The sequence below is a fragment of the Aptenodytes forsteri genome, unplaced genomic scaffold (genome assembly GCF_000699145.1).
Source record: "Aptenodytes forsteri isolate BGI_AS27 unplaced genomic scaffold, ASM69914v1 Scaffold11, whole genome shotgun sequence".
NCBI lineage: Eukaryota > Metazoa > Chordata > Aves > Sphenisciformes > Spheniscidae > Aptenodytes > Aptenodytes forsteri.
This window is the reverse complement of record NW_008794155.1, coordinates 3,248,379-3,262,812: the sequence shown is the minus strand read 5'-3', so window position 1 is coordinate 3,262,812 and position 14,434 is coordinate 3,248,379. Positions and strand designations below refer to the sequence as shown.

The 14,434-nt window shown below is 41.5% G+C and overlaps 1 protein-coding gene across 1 annotated transcript in view; it reads left to right on the top strand.

Moving 5' to 3' along the window:
• The window catches only part of THSD7B (thrombospondin type 1 domain containing 7B), a 282,252-nt gene that overhangs the window by 63,983 nt on the left and 203,835 nt on the right, over window positions 1–14,434 (top strand). Inside the window, exons 4-5 of the mRNA XM_019472194.1 lie at window positions 5,706–5,957; window positions 13,459–13,628. Of these exons, the coding sequence (XP_019327739.1) occupies window positions 5,706–5,957; window positions 13,459–13,628 (422 nt within the window). The remainder of the gene's footprint in view (window positions 1–5,705; window positions 5,958–13,458; window positions 13,629–14,434) is intronic.

Here is a 14,434-nt window from a genome sequence, read left to right as displayed (position 1 = left end):
TCTTTTAAATGCCTCCAGGGGTGGTGACTCCACCACTTCCCTGGGCAGCCTGTTCCAATGCTTGTCAACCCTTTCAGGGAAGAAATTTTTCCTAATATCCAATCTAAACCTCCCCTGGCACAACTTGAGGCCATTTCCTCTTGTCCTATTGCTTGTTACTTGGGAGAAGAGACCGACACTAAACACTAGACACTAAATTGTAATTTAGTGAAATGAGTGCGCATGGCTAGACATTGAAATCCTAAATAAACTTAGCCTGATTTTCTAACCTCATGTGTGTGCTCACTAAGCATATTGAGAAGTTAAAGTCAGGAGCAAACAGTTTTAGGGTTTTTTTTTATTATTATTATTTGGATTAGGAGTCTTTTAGGTACATATTTCTTAAACTCTTCATTCTACGTGTAAGATGACAACAATGATATAATAGAGTTGGATTTGGGTTTCTGTTTACTTTACCTTTGTAAGTGAAAATTCAGGTCAAACTCAGTCAAGGGATAACCCATCCGTCAAGGCTGAGGTAGAGCAGCATTCAGCTCTTTTCTTTGTCTCTGTAATTTGAATTTCCATTACCCGTTTCCTAGTGGATTGTGCTTAACCACTGTGCTGTTGTACGTTTTTAGGAAAAAATTATTTGCAGTTTCTAGTGTTGACATTCTTCTGTTCTCTGGATGAATACAAAATTTTGCAGTCCGGAGGTGGAAACGCTGTGCTGTGATATGCTATTTGATGGTTATGATTTTGATCTGGGACAGGAGATATGTGTTCACATTCCTCCCAGCAGATGTTGGAATCAAGCCTCGGTGCTCAGGCTTGAAAACAAATCCCTGAGCTATTGAGTAAGAAGGAGATTTTATTTTCTAGTGTTCTTTTAGAAAGTTTTGTCTCTCATTTCCTTTGCTTTTATTAAAAGCACATGAAACAAAGGAACAGTAACCGCTTTTTTCATTTCAATAACATTTTAGAAATAGTGTCCAATAATAATTGGGCTTTTTTCTTCTGTTTTCAAATTGTGCTGAAAGCCAGCTGCTTCCATAGCCCTAAGATTTCAATGTCTGCCTAGGTAGCGCAAATGTAAGTCAGCATTTATTTTTAATTGAAACAGAGGATCTGGTGCATTAAGGTTTGGAGACACCAAAACTTAGACATCTTAGACACCAAAACCCTGTGTTTGTTTGTATTATAGGTCTCCCAGCTCCCTTTCCCTTTTGTCAGTTGTATGGCAGGCAAATATTCCCCATCTTCCTTACCACCCTGGTGCAGAAGGGGCTGGTGTTTCTTCTGCCAAAGAAGCCTCCGCTGCACAGATTGAATATATGGTATCGCCAGTATCCAAAACAGCCCTGGCAGCCCTTGGGGATCCTAAAATACATTTTGAATCCTTGAAGGTATGCCTGTTAACACTGATGGCCAGTTTCCTAAGGGAAAAGAGTGTTTGGATGCTGTTAGAAACATGGCAAGACTGTGTCCGTTATTAGACCCTAATATTATTTGCCAAGTGCAAAGAGCAGGTAGTGTTTATTCCAGCAGCCTGTAAGGTTGGGTCATTGATTACAGAATGGGAGATGACGTTAGAAAAAGGGAAAAAATGAGAATGCATTGTTATCAGTGTAGCTTAGCTCACTTCAGGATTTTCTTGCTCTGCAGCACGTGGATTTGAGCATACGTTCCCTGGTCAGGCTTGACACTTCTCAGCCGGGGAAGAGCTTGGCTGCTGAAGCGGTACCCTGTCCTACTGGTGCTGCCTTCCGTACCAGCAGCATGGGCATGGTGATAGCTTCTTGCTGCGTCAAATTATTTTGGAGATGATCCTTTCAGTATAAGAAGTTCAACAATAGCCACCTGTCTCATCCTCTAATCTAAGGAAATGCATTCACCTTTCATTCTGAATGCATTGATACGGTTGGGAAAGGAAACCAGGGATAATTTCTGTGCTGTGCCCAACCTGGTTTAATGATGCACTGCTCCTGGCTGGTCTCACTCCTTTTTCCTGCTGATAGGCGTGTTTCCACTCATTTTCTTGCGGTGGATGTGATGACTGTGTGACTGTAAGGCGTGTAGCACCGATGCACTGAGCTGTTGGAAAATTTACTATTTTTTGGTGAGTTACTTTTTGTCCAGAACAGAATGGTGGTGTGGTTCAGCTTGGGGCTGCACAATTACAGCATCTCGTGGGGGAGAGTGTGGCTGGAGATGGAGGAGAAGAGCAGCGCTGCTCCGTTGGCAGCAGCCTGCAGTTACACAGTCACAGGGGACGTGGAGCTGCACGGTAGGAGTGGTACGTGGGGCTGCTTTTCCTCCTCCTCTTCTTGCTTTTCTGCTTGTAGTTCCAGGACTATGCGAGTGTAACAGAGGCATGAGTAGCTTTCCTTTGGTTTAGTGGGTTTTTTTTTTGTATGTGGTTTATTCCCCTTCAGTACACAAGAGAGTAAGAGGGCTCTCTGCAGCTTGAGTGAGTTAGGCTTCGTGCTGCTGCTGTCTGCTAACTAACTGACCCATCTTACATGGCAAGCAACGTAACATAGGTTGTGAAACAATTTCTGTAGTTTTACAGTATCAATCCAAGTGTGTAACATCAAAAAAAGCATCAATCACACAAGTACCCTACTATAGGGTTACTAGATTGACTCCCAAGAGGAAGATCTAACCTGATACATTAATACGTGGAAAGTTAGTTTAAAAACAAGGCTTATGTAGTATCTCCCGTCCCCAAAACCTTCTTCCTCTCCCTGCTGGTTCAGATACAGCCACAGCAGCGCAAATACACGTCTGGTTTGCAGCCTCAGATCAGTGAGTGTCTCGCACGTCTGCACTTTATCTGTATTAGATTGTCCTAAATACATCTGCGACATGGAAGACTGTGTCTGAATTTCATGCAAAAGCATGTTTTTGCATTTGTCTTTGTGTTGCTTGGTGTCACAATTAATTGGACTTTGAGGCTCTGAGTGAGTAGGTACAAGGTAAATTCGCTGTTAGGCAGTTGCGTGTGATTCTCCCTCAAAAACACCTACTTGAGCAGAAGGATGGAATTGCCAGCTCCATGTCTTGTTCACCTTCAACAAGAAGGTCAACATCAACCAGGTCAATGACGTTATCTCTTTAGCCTTTTGTAGTAGGAGCGGCGGAGGGATTTTTAGGGAAAGAAACAGCTATCCAGTCTTTGCATACTTCAAAGGCTTTTGCAAATAGGGAGGATGATTGCTGGGCAGAGATGTCTTTTGAGGACAGAGTGTCAGCATATGTTTGAATCCATTAGGAGAGGTATTGTAGGTATTGTCTCACAAAGAATTGGGGCTAGCAATATTTATTTTAAAGAAGACCCCAAAGCAGATTTTTAAAGGCTTAGTTTTGTTTGGTATTTCAGTAACGATCAGGCCAGACTTAAATCTCCTTTGCAGTGGTGCAACCCCAAAAATGGATTTGGGTTTTCGTACTGGTATCTGAATGCGAAGTCTTGATCACTCTTTAAAATGTGAGATCAGTTACCCTCCATGCTGTGTTCTTAGATAAACTCTAGTTTTCTAGTACAATCAGTGAGGACAGTGATTTGTATGTGCTACTATTTTATTTACTCAAAATCAGGAATTCTTGTTTCTTGTTAATGTTGTGGCACGGGTGGCTCACCTGATAACTGTTGAAAAAGCATTAAAAGAGAAATAAAGTTACTATTCATGTGACTCCACCTAACCTGATGTTCCAGACAAGACTCAAAATCTCTGTGTTAGTAAGTACAGATATAATGATCACTACTTTTCCGTCCCCTTCCCCCTTCGAACCTAGTTTAAAGATAATAATAGATAATTTAAAGATAATATACCAGATAATTATACCAGAGACAGCTTTGGAATCAGTTGTATTTGACGTGTAATAGAGGCATGAGAAATTTTTTTGAGTTGTAAGCAAAAAGAATTTTATTTTGAGGGGGCTATATCACATGCTGTTTCTACTTTATGAAGTTGTTAAAATAAACCTCAGTAAATTAATCCTCACAGCACCTGTGAGATTAATGAGTTTTATTCCGGGTGAAGAAACTGAGACAAAAAGTTGTTACACTTTTATTTTTTAGTTTGAAGTATAAATGTAAGCCACCGAATGCTGTGTTTTGCTGGTAGTTGAGGGTCTAGTCAAACTTGATCCAGGTATCAGTGGGAATATTCCTATTGATCTTTGTGAAAACGGGACCAATTTCTAGACTGGAGGAGAAGCGAGTGAATGTCCTTTATCTTCTCTGCTCCCCCTATGAGACCGCCCTGCAATCCTGAAATGATTGCCCCAGTCTGTTTTCTTCAGAGAAAGTTAGGTTAGTCAAACTGTGCTGTAAGTAATGCCATGTGAGGTAATGGCTGGTTCCCTGGCAGCAGCTCTGGATTTCACACCTTTTAGGTGTACGTGTTCCTTAACAGTTGGCATAAGCCTGACCATGAGCACCTGGAGGCTGGAGAAGACAAATTTAGAGAGAGTTCACACTGAGTTCATGTATGGTCTTAATTTCAGAGACCGATTTGCATCGTCAGTATAACACCGCAGAAATTCTTGGTTCCTTTTCTCCTGGTGATTCCTTTTTCCTGGGTTTAATCTTTTTTTGCCCCGTCCTATCCTTCGTGGTGCTCCAGTGACGCCTCTGCTCGTACGTACCTCAGTCCTCTTTTGGTATATCCTTTCCTGCTCTGTTACCTCAGCTATCTAAGTTTTTTGAGAGACGAGAGAGGTTTTTCTCCCGTTCTGGGAGATGAGTGGTGACTTTGTGGTTGATCTCCGGCTGGGGTGAGGTGAAGCAGAAGCAGCCGTGCTCTGCAGGGTCCCTCCCAGTGCACACTGGGCGGGAGAGCCATCAGCTGGCTGAGGCAGAAGCAGAGGAGCAAGGAAGGACGGTGATCTTAGCCTGGAGGTTTGTCTCCAACCCAAAGTATTTGCTACATTTGCCTTTCTTTTCTATATTGTGAAAAGCTATTGTAAGTTTAGGACTTTATTTTATTCTGGGACTTTGTATCTTGATATTCAAACCTCGACAGTTGGCAGCTCTTAAAATCTGGTTTTCCATTGCATTGGGCCTTGTGTGGTGTCTTGATGTGTTACAAAATGAATGAGGATCATGTCCTAATGTCAGCAGGGGTAATTGAGTCCCAAAATACAGCCAGAGTTGCACCATTCCCAGGGTCTCCAGTGGTTTGTCAGGTTTGAAAACTCTCTGACTTTGTTTGACAGCGTTTGTTTGATAACAGCCTCACAGAACCAACACCTTCCTTATTAGTGTGTGACTATTTTTTAAAAGAGCAGAGTTGCTCAGCAGGACGTGCTGACACCTGGACGGATGGCAGACAGCTATGTCTGTGCGGGGGGTGATGGGAATGGTCACCAGTGGCAGTACTTCTCTTGGGCTTGGCTTTTATTTTCCGTCCTGGATAAATTGTGAAATTCTGACTGCACAGGAGCAAATATAGTGCCTTTTGCATCTGTTTTAACTTGAAATAAATGAGGTATATTATTTGCAAACTACTTGGCATGCAAGATTGCACCCAGAACTCCTTGGAAATGCGTTATGTGCACTGCATTACAGCTCCTCTTACTTTCATTGTATTGGTGTTGAGGCAGGTCTTCTGATTTACCCCAAATGACCATGGATTTCTTCTTTGGGAGTTTGGCTTGAAAAAAAAAAAGAAATGTATTAAGCAAGACCTCCTCAGCTTTTTTCTGTGTTCTTATCGCAGCCTCTGTGTGCAAGATCCTGTGCCATTGACCTTCAAGTCCTGTGTCATCGCTAAAGACTGTGAAACATCCGAGTGGTCCTCATGGAGCGCCTGCTCGCGGACCTGCGGCTGGGGAGATCTCACCCCGGGCTTTCGGAGCCGGCGCCGCGGCGTGCGGAGCGTGGCGGTGGGCGCTGGGAAGCAATGCCCGGAGCTGGAAGAGAGGGAAGCATGCAGCGTGGGAGGGAAAGAGCTGCTGCAGCCTTGCCCCAGGTATAGCGAGTGCTTTTAGCCGAGTTTTTGGAAGTAAAGAAGCCCCTATTTGATGACTGCCTTGTGCAAAGCAAATCTTCTTCCTCAGTGTTTGTGTGTGGAGAGGGCCGCATGTCATGCTTTCTCTCTGTGTCTAAAAGATGATTGATTTGATCGTTGTTAACTATGATTAGCAGTATTATTTATTGTTAGTAATATTCTTGTAATTGTTGCTATTATCGTTATTGCTATTACAATAATTACACTTATATACAGAAATAAATTTAAATTACACCTACTACAGTTTATATTTTCATATTTTAAAAACTGAGAGCAGATACTCTTGTTCTCTGGAGGGATTTTCATACTGATTGCTGTTTCGGAGAATTTCCTCAGCTGCACAGAGACTGGGCAGGTCTCCATGGCTGTGCTTTTATTGGATTTGAAATTGTAATTTTTACATAAGATTTAACGATTCCCCTTCATCTCCCCATAAAAAAATCCCAGTCCTCCTTGAGGAAAATGGGAACTGATCAGAAGTAATAGCTTGGACTTTACTCGGCTTCCCTCTGGGTACTTCTTGAAATGGGAAACTTTGCAGTCCCCGAGTGCTTGCTTGGTTTATGGCAATCTTTGTTCTGGCAGAAGGTGAGGATCTCGCCTTTCTGGTCTGCAAATCCATGCCGTTATGCTTGGCCAGGCTAGCGTACGGGGTTGCTAGATTGCTTTGCAAAGGAAATAAAATATTGCTTAATTTTTCATGTGACATGTTCTGAGATTGACTGTAAAATGCTTCAAGATTGATAAAATTTTATATGCATGCAGACAAATCTCCCTGTATGTTTAATAGGAGGTCTATTCAGTGATCAAGTCATGAGTTTCTGGGGCTTTGCCAGATACTGCCAAAACCTTTGATAAAGCCTTTGCAAGATACATTTCTTAGGAAGGCGTAACCTCTAAAAGTGTCTCTGTATCATTGGGTTCATTCAAAATCAAATGCTGATCATTTTTATGCACCCTGATAGCAGAAGAGAGGAAGTATAAAAAAAAATATTCTGTTGCTTGATTACATCCTACGGAAAGGCTCTTACAGAGTGATTTTTGCTTCTGCCCAAACGCACATCAATTTCAAAGACAATAGATTAACACATTGTCTCGCTGATTTTGTATAGGAGCGTGGGTGCAGGTGACACCTGATTGGGGTAGACCGGCTGGTAGTTAATCAGGGAGTGAACAGACACGTGTCTGTCCCTAGTTTCTCAGTTCTTCTACTTTTTGACATTGCACCATATTAAAGTGCAAACGATTGTAGCTTGCTTGGTGTAGAGCCAGGAGAGCCCAAAAGGTGAGAACCTGTATAACACTGATAATTTTCTCGTGGTGCCACTCTTGATATAGAAGGAATCCTGTTGTTCTTTCAGCTGCTATGCCCCGGTTTTCATGAGCCCATGAACTCTTAAACCTTCCCCACCCTGCCATACCTGCACACCTTCTGTCTTTCAGGCAACATCTCTGGTGAAGTATATGCATGAGCTAGGATAAGCTGCCTAATGAGCTAGCCCAGAAAAATAAGATTAGACTTACAGGTTAATAGAGCCACTTAACTAAAAATACTGCAAAACCCCCCCAACAAAACAAATCTCTGGTATTTAGTTAACTGTTACTTCTAGGGATGTAATATCTCAAAATGCAGGGGGTAGGCTATGACCTTGTCACTCTATGCAGTGTTGAGGAGAATTTTACAGTAGTGCCTGGTTAGTAGACATTGATTTGGCCATTCAATACGGCAGAAACGATCAGGAATGAAAAGCTGTAACGTTGCAGTATGTACTGTGGGTCTGCTGGACATAAGGCTGTGGGGGCCAGAAGTTCGTATTAATGAACAGAAGCCAAACATTTTTAAGTGTATTATTTAACTGTCAGCAGCTGGTAAAGGATGTTATCGGTCCATGTTATAGTTTGCAGCCTAGTGATTTGGTGGTGGTGTTTGGGAATTGATGACCAAGATACTGGAACTACTTCAGTCTGGAAAGCAGTAGCTTTCAGCCATAGAGGGATGTAGTGTTAATCTCTATAAATAATACAAGAAGTCTTTGATGCTCCTGTTCTCCTTATTTAAGCATGTTCTCTTTGCAGTGTAATACCTAGAAAGATGATGCTTTTTTCACCTTAAATATATGCTGCCTCATCTGTGGCTTTGCTAAGGCTTACCAAACAGTTATCTTTTCTTTCTTCTCCTTACAAGAAAATGATGAATTTAAGGAGATTCAGTATCAGCAATAAAAGGTGCTCTCCTTCATTTGTCAGGTCTCAACACAAACTGTTCGTTCTTTCTTTCTGGCTTGTGTTTGCCTAATCAGATTAGTCTTAAAATCTTTTAAGATGAGAGTCCTATCTACTTTCCTGGTTCCTGGAAATCTGCTTTTTGCTATTTTTTTGGTTGATTTTAAGACAAGTAGCCTTTCCTTTAGCTTTATTCGTTGGGCAAGAATTTTCCAAAGCACGTTCCAGGCACGGCAAAGAAAATGGGTAAGGACATAGACCAGAAAGAGAGCAAGTCTCTGAGCAGGAGAAGGAAGGGCATTCTCTAGAGGCTGTTTTTTAATGCAGGGACAGGTAGCCTCCCATGACTGAATGAAGGTACATATGGCAGACTACATCCACCAACATAGGAAAACAGCAGGTCAAGAGGTAGCACTTGCAGAGTTGTAGTCAGCAGGGGGAGATGGCTGAAGTTATATTCCAGCCTCCTAAAAGGATCCAGAGAGGAAAAAAAATACCTTCAGCTTCAAAACTGCTCCATTAAGTATTACCTCTATGTCCATGGCAAGGCTACAAGTTACAGGTCCCATCACAGGTACATGGCAATTAGTGTAAATTTGCTGTTAAATGGGAAGGCCTTTTAATTTTATGGCTGACGTTCACAATAACTTCTTTAATCAATAGTTTAAATGCAAGAAAATAAAACATTTTAACTGCATGTAGGACTCCAGAGCTCTGTGCTTTGTTTTACTTTTGGTTATTTGTTCTGAAGGGATTAGATTAAGCGCTTAAAAAGCTTAAATACGTAGGAGGTGATTCTACTTTCTTTTATTGTGATATAAATTAGGGATAGTTCAATTAAAGTGCATGGGTATATGCAGGTATAAAACTTGTGTAAGCGCTAAGAGCATAAGTCCTATAGACTAAAGAGACCAAGAGGTTACTATAAATCAGAAGAATATTGAGCACTTGTTTGTTGCATAGCTGTCACTGAGTCATCAGTTTTAAAACAATGTATTATATCATTTTTATCCTTGATGTGTAGCTTTCATGTTCACTGGGAATGGATAGATTTTCCAGAATTATGATTATGTCTTTAAATCTTTCATTTTGGTTGTGGTTGCTATGTTACAAGACAGGGATTTAGAAAAAACACCTCTTTGCTTTGTTGGAAATTCAAAGCTTTTCAGAAGTTAAATGATGGAAAATGGGAAAGTTTTCAGACCTGATTTTTTCAAAAGGCTTGAGGTTACTGCTAAGTTATGGGTGTGATGGTATCACTTTGTAAATGAGGCCCATTATGTGTCCCAATTAAAGATAAGGCATTAGTGTGAAGTAGGAAAGACTTGAAAGGAAATGCAGTGAACCTTGCTGGTAGGCTGCCGGAGTTACGCTTTGGGAATGGTCGCAACACTACTTTTCAGCCTTTTGACCTTCACTGGTCTTGGGCACGCAATGATGGCCTTGAATCAGCTAGGCAGCTTCATTGCCTCCCCTCGGATCAGGAACCATCCATGGTGAAGCTTTGGTTCTCCAGCTCCACGTTGGACACTTCTCCTGCAGCTGCGGTTGGGTGTTACAGTGCGAGAGCGCGCTTTGCCTTGATAGTAACAGAAACCCTCAGGACCTGCTCTTTGGCTTCCTCAACTGACGGTCTTGAGCAGGGAAATTCAGAGCACTGCTTATGATGTGGAAAGCTGTTCAGCTTTACCAGCCAAGTTCCCTCCTAGATGCCCCAAGCACTTACTTTATTGTTTCTAAACTAGCAGGTTTTGCTTGCCCATTTTCTTAAGCAGAAGGATATAACTGTCTGTGGGTTCTGGAGGTCCCCATTTGGGACATTATCTAGCTAGCCCTCTAACCATTGGCAATGGGGTCTGTCAATCTTTGGAAGTAGCTACTGTAATACTCAAACAGTACTGTAACTCAACCAGTGTTGTCAAAAAGTGGAACAAGCCTATTGGGAAGCCAAAGGAAAAGGCTGAGATTTTTTTAGCTATAGAAAGACGTCTGTAGATAAACATGGGTCACAGCTAGGACTGTAACTATACCGAGTTTGTGTCAATCTAACTAGATATTGGTAGGAGTTAAAATGAGATGTTAAATCTATTGACATTTGAAGTTGTCGTCACCGACAGGTTTTGGCATAGGGATCACAAGACTACACTGGAGCTGACCAACTTTGATGATCCAGTTGTATAATGTCCCTTCCACTTCCTGAGTTATCACACTCTTCACCCTCTGGGGATGGAGAACAAGGTGGCTGGATCGACCTCTTAGCTTAATGCTGGTACAGCGCATCTTTGGTGCATTGGTGGCTTTGGTCATCTTTGTTCAATTGGAGAAATTACAGTCGTGTGGTAAAACCACTGTGGATATTGCTGATAATTTGCAAGTACTGGCTTGAGGTTGCCAAAGTTACAAAAAAACCTGAGGTGTTTGTCAGCCAGTAGAGTCTGTTCTTTACTAATGGCTATTAACAAGCTTCTGATTAAATTTAAGTAGAGATTATGCAGTTTCTCTTCATGAAGTAATGTTAATTCTCATTGTCTTTAGTGTAGTCCATGGCTGGGCAAACTAATGCCAAGTATCGGCCACGCTGCTTAATACCCTGCAGTCTGGCACAAAGCTGTTGAGGTCACTGCATCCGTCTGGAGAGGTCTTGCGTTAGGTTTCCCACTCAGTGGGATAGCAGTCCCTTGGATACGTTTCTGGTGTAGTGGGGTTGTTAAAGGCCGTGAAAACGTGTACCTTTTAAACAACTAATGCTTGGGGGTCAGGATACGTTACCAGAAAACTCTGGACAGCTGAGGGCATGTCCAGCTGGGAAAAAGCAAGATGGGCTGACGGGGCTGAGGCTTTAAGCTGCTCACAGCAGAGCCGGTGCTGGCTGGAGCACTTGGTAGCTGTTCATTAAAGACTGTTCTGTGGTGTAGCACAGTATCCAGTTAAAATATTTAAAGGGATTTTTTTTAGATTCAGGGGCTGATGAAGTTTAATTATCTCTGAGCTCAGATTTAGTTATTTTGCATAATTTTAATCACCGATGGCCTAATTTTCATAGGTGTTAACTCCCACAGCTCCTGTTGAATAGGAGAAGCAGGTGCTCACACCTCTGGAAATGAGTCTTTAGGATCCAGAGTTCACGGCTGACTACCTAAGCCAGATACTGATAATCAGTTTTTCTTTAGTCAATTATTGTTTTAAGAAATACTTCCCTAAAACAACTATTTCCATGGCTGTGGAAAGATGTGTGTGTTCTATGTTTAAGCTTCTAGTTTTGAAAGTGTAGACCTGAAGAGCACGATGTCCTGAAGTGGTGTGGAGGAGGAATCCTCTTCGCCCGGTGTTTGATGAAGAGCACTTTTCATTGCCTTTATTATAAGAGGAAGGTTGCATTTAATACTGCGGGCCCAAGAAATGCGATTAGGAATTCCCAGAAGGAACTACTAGGGGAAAAAATTCGTGGCTGTGCTTTATATGTTGTGGGAGTTCAAGTATTTCATGCTTGTCATGTGAAAAGTGTATTCTTTATTGTTTTCTCTGTTGGTAATAAACCCTGTGAGTGTATCCAAATTTGCACATGATACTGTATATTAGTTAAGAGAGCATGACAGCTCATCTGAAAAGTACCTGTAAATTAGAAGTAATTGGCAGTATTCACAAATGTTTTCCATGAGTAAGTGTTTTCCAAAATTCGTAAGTGCTTTGTGGCTAGAAATCATTCTTATGCCCATACTTAGAACATAAGAAGTTAAGAGAACATTGATGTGTGCTCAGGCAAGCTAATGTATTTATTTTTCATATAATTTTGAGATGCATGTTTCCTTGCCATAGCTGTAGTCAGATACTCGCTATGGAGAATACAGAGAATTACAATGTGGAAGGCTTTTTCTGCAGAGGCGCTCCGTTGCGCTTGAGGTTACAGTGATCAGTCAGCAGGTTAACAAACATACGTAGTATTAACAACTGTGGATCTGCTGTACGAGGAGAGAGCGTTTATCTTGAGGATAAAAGAAAGAAACTATTTTACATAGTTTACATTACGCAAAGCCAACAAAGGTTGTATGGAAAAGGTAAACTATGAAATTTAGAGGAGCAAAGGAATAAAGCAGCAGAAGTGTGAACAGATTGGTTATAAAACCAATATTGCCTAAGATTTGTGTTCGGGAAGCTGAAGAAAGGCTTAGGGCTCTTATTTACTCCACTGATACCGTGACCTGTGATTTACATAGTTTACATTACGCAAAGCCAACAAAGGTAAAAGGTAAAAGGTAAACTATGAAATTTAGAGGAGCAAAGGAATAAAAAGTGTGAACAGATTGGTTATAAAACCAATATTGCCTAAGATTTGTTCGGGAAGCGCTGAAGAAAGGCTTAGGGCTCTTATTTACTCCACTGATACCGTGACCTGTGAATCAAAATGATTTATGCCTGTGAAAACTGTTGTATTAGAAATATGCTCTGCATTTTCAGACATGATGGGGAAATAATTTTTGCTTTCCGCTGATACACAATATTGTTTTCCCTATGGGTTTAAGAAGTTCTTCCTGGCATTTAAGCTGGTACATACCAATGATGATTGTCTGTACAGCATTCACATATCTGTGCCCAAGAACGTTATCCTTCCTTGAAAATCACTAATGCTCTTTAGGTGTGAACTGAATATAGAATGAAAATATTTTTATCTAGAGCTTGCTGTGTATCACAACTTCTGGAAACTGAAATGAGAGAACTGAGTTACTTTAGCCAATCCCTTGAAGAAATTGGTAGTGCCCTAGGCGTTTATAAAGCTGTCACCTGTAGAAAAGCCGCCTGGTGCTTGGAGCTCCGTTGACATATGTAGGGTTTTAGCTATTTAAGTGCATTTCGGAGTGAGGCGTTCAGGTCTTGGCAGAGAGAGGTGGTTTGGTGGTTTCAGCCACGTTTGAAAACTAGTTTTTGCACTTAATCGAACCTCTTAATCTTTGTTCCTTCTTTGCACCCTGCTCAAAGGGTTTGTCAGGATGATTTAGTGTTTCAGAACGCTTTGGAGATTAGTGCTATGTGAAAAATTTTACACAAGTACTCCAGACAAATAACAAATACTTAACCTTTGTAAATTTAACATTCAAAATGTCTCAAAACATTCCCTGTTTTGAACTGGGAAGTGCTGCTATAAAGATTAAACCAATTGTATTTTGTCATCTAATAAAGTACCACTTCCTCACCCATAGTCTTTTCAAAAACTTGTTTTACCTGTTTTTTTTTCTTTCCAAAGGTTTGCCTGGAGGACTTCTGAATGGAAAGCTTGCCAAGTGTCTCTCCTCCTTGACCAGCAGGACCCTCGCCGTCACAAGCATGTAGGCCTTTGTGGAGGTGGCATACAAACCCGGGAGGTCTACTGCGTCCAAATCACCGTAGAAATCGGGATGCACCGACTGAAGGAAGGTACGTGCGTAGGGTCATTCTGAATTGTCTGGCCCAAGGAGATCTGAGTAAGAGAAATGCGGGAGGAAAAAAAAAGATAACATGCAGCCATTAGTAGCCTTTGGCTAGCTAATGCCCTCATTGTATCCATGCTTACATAGGGAGGTGTTACTCAGCATCAGAGGGAGCAGGAGGACATGGTCCTCAGGGTCCTGAGGAACTGCCAGGAGCCACAACCTTCTAGGGTGAACTGATGCCCGTTCTGTAGGTGTACTTGTATGGGAAGGTTTCAAAGGATGAAGGAGCTAAATTATGCTTGGAGTTGAGTTTTCTTCCTCTCTCATATATCAGGTAGCCCATCCCCTTGGTAGTTGAATCCATTTATCTGTGGTTTTAGGCCTGGTTTAGAGTATAAAAAAAGATGTCACACTCCATTCCGGATACGGCTTTAGCCTCTGCTTCAGATTGATACACAATCTTTCTTGTGATTTGAAGGGGAAAGCAAAAATAATATTGTCACAACTTCTGAGCAGACAGACAGTTTTTGGACTCTGGAAGTGAGTTATTTTTCTTTTAGAAGAATAATGAGTAGATACAGATGCATGATGAATAATTCATCTTAGGCTGTTTTATTCACTCTATGTAGAGAGATCTTGCAGAATATGTTTTTGAGCAGAGATGTAAGATAATAAGAAGACAATATCATATCTTAGATTTATTTACTTACAAAGGCAAAGCAAATGTTTCCTCGACGCCCAGTGTGTCCTAGCATCCTGCACAGACTCTGAGATTATAGAAAACCAGACCCGTTTTAATCCTGCTCAGTC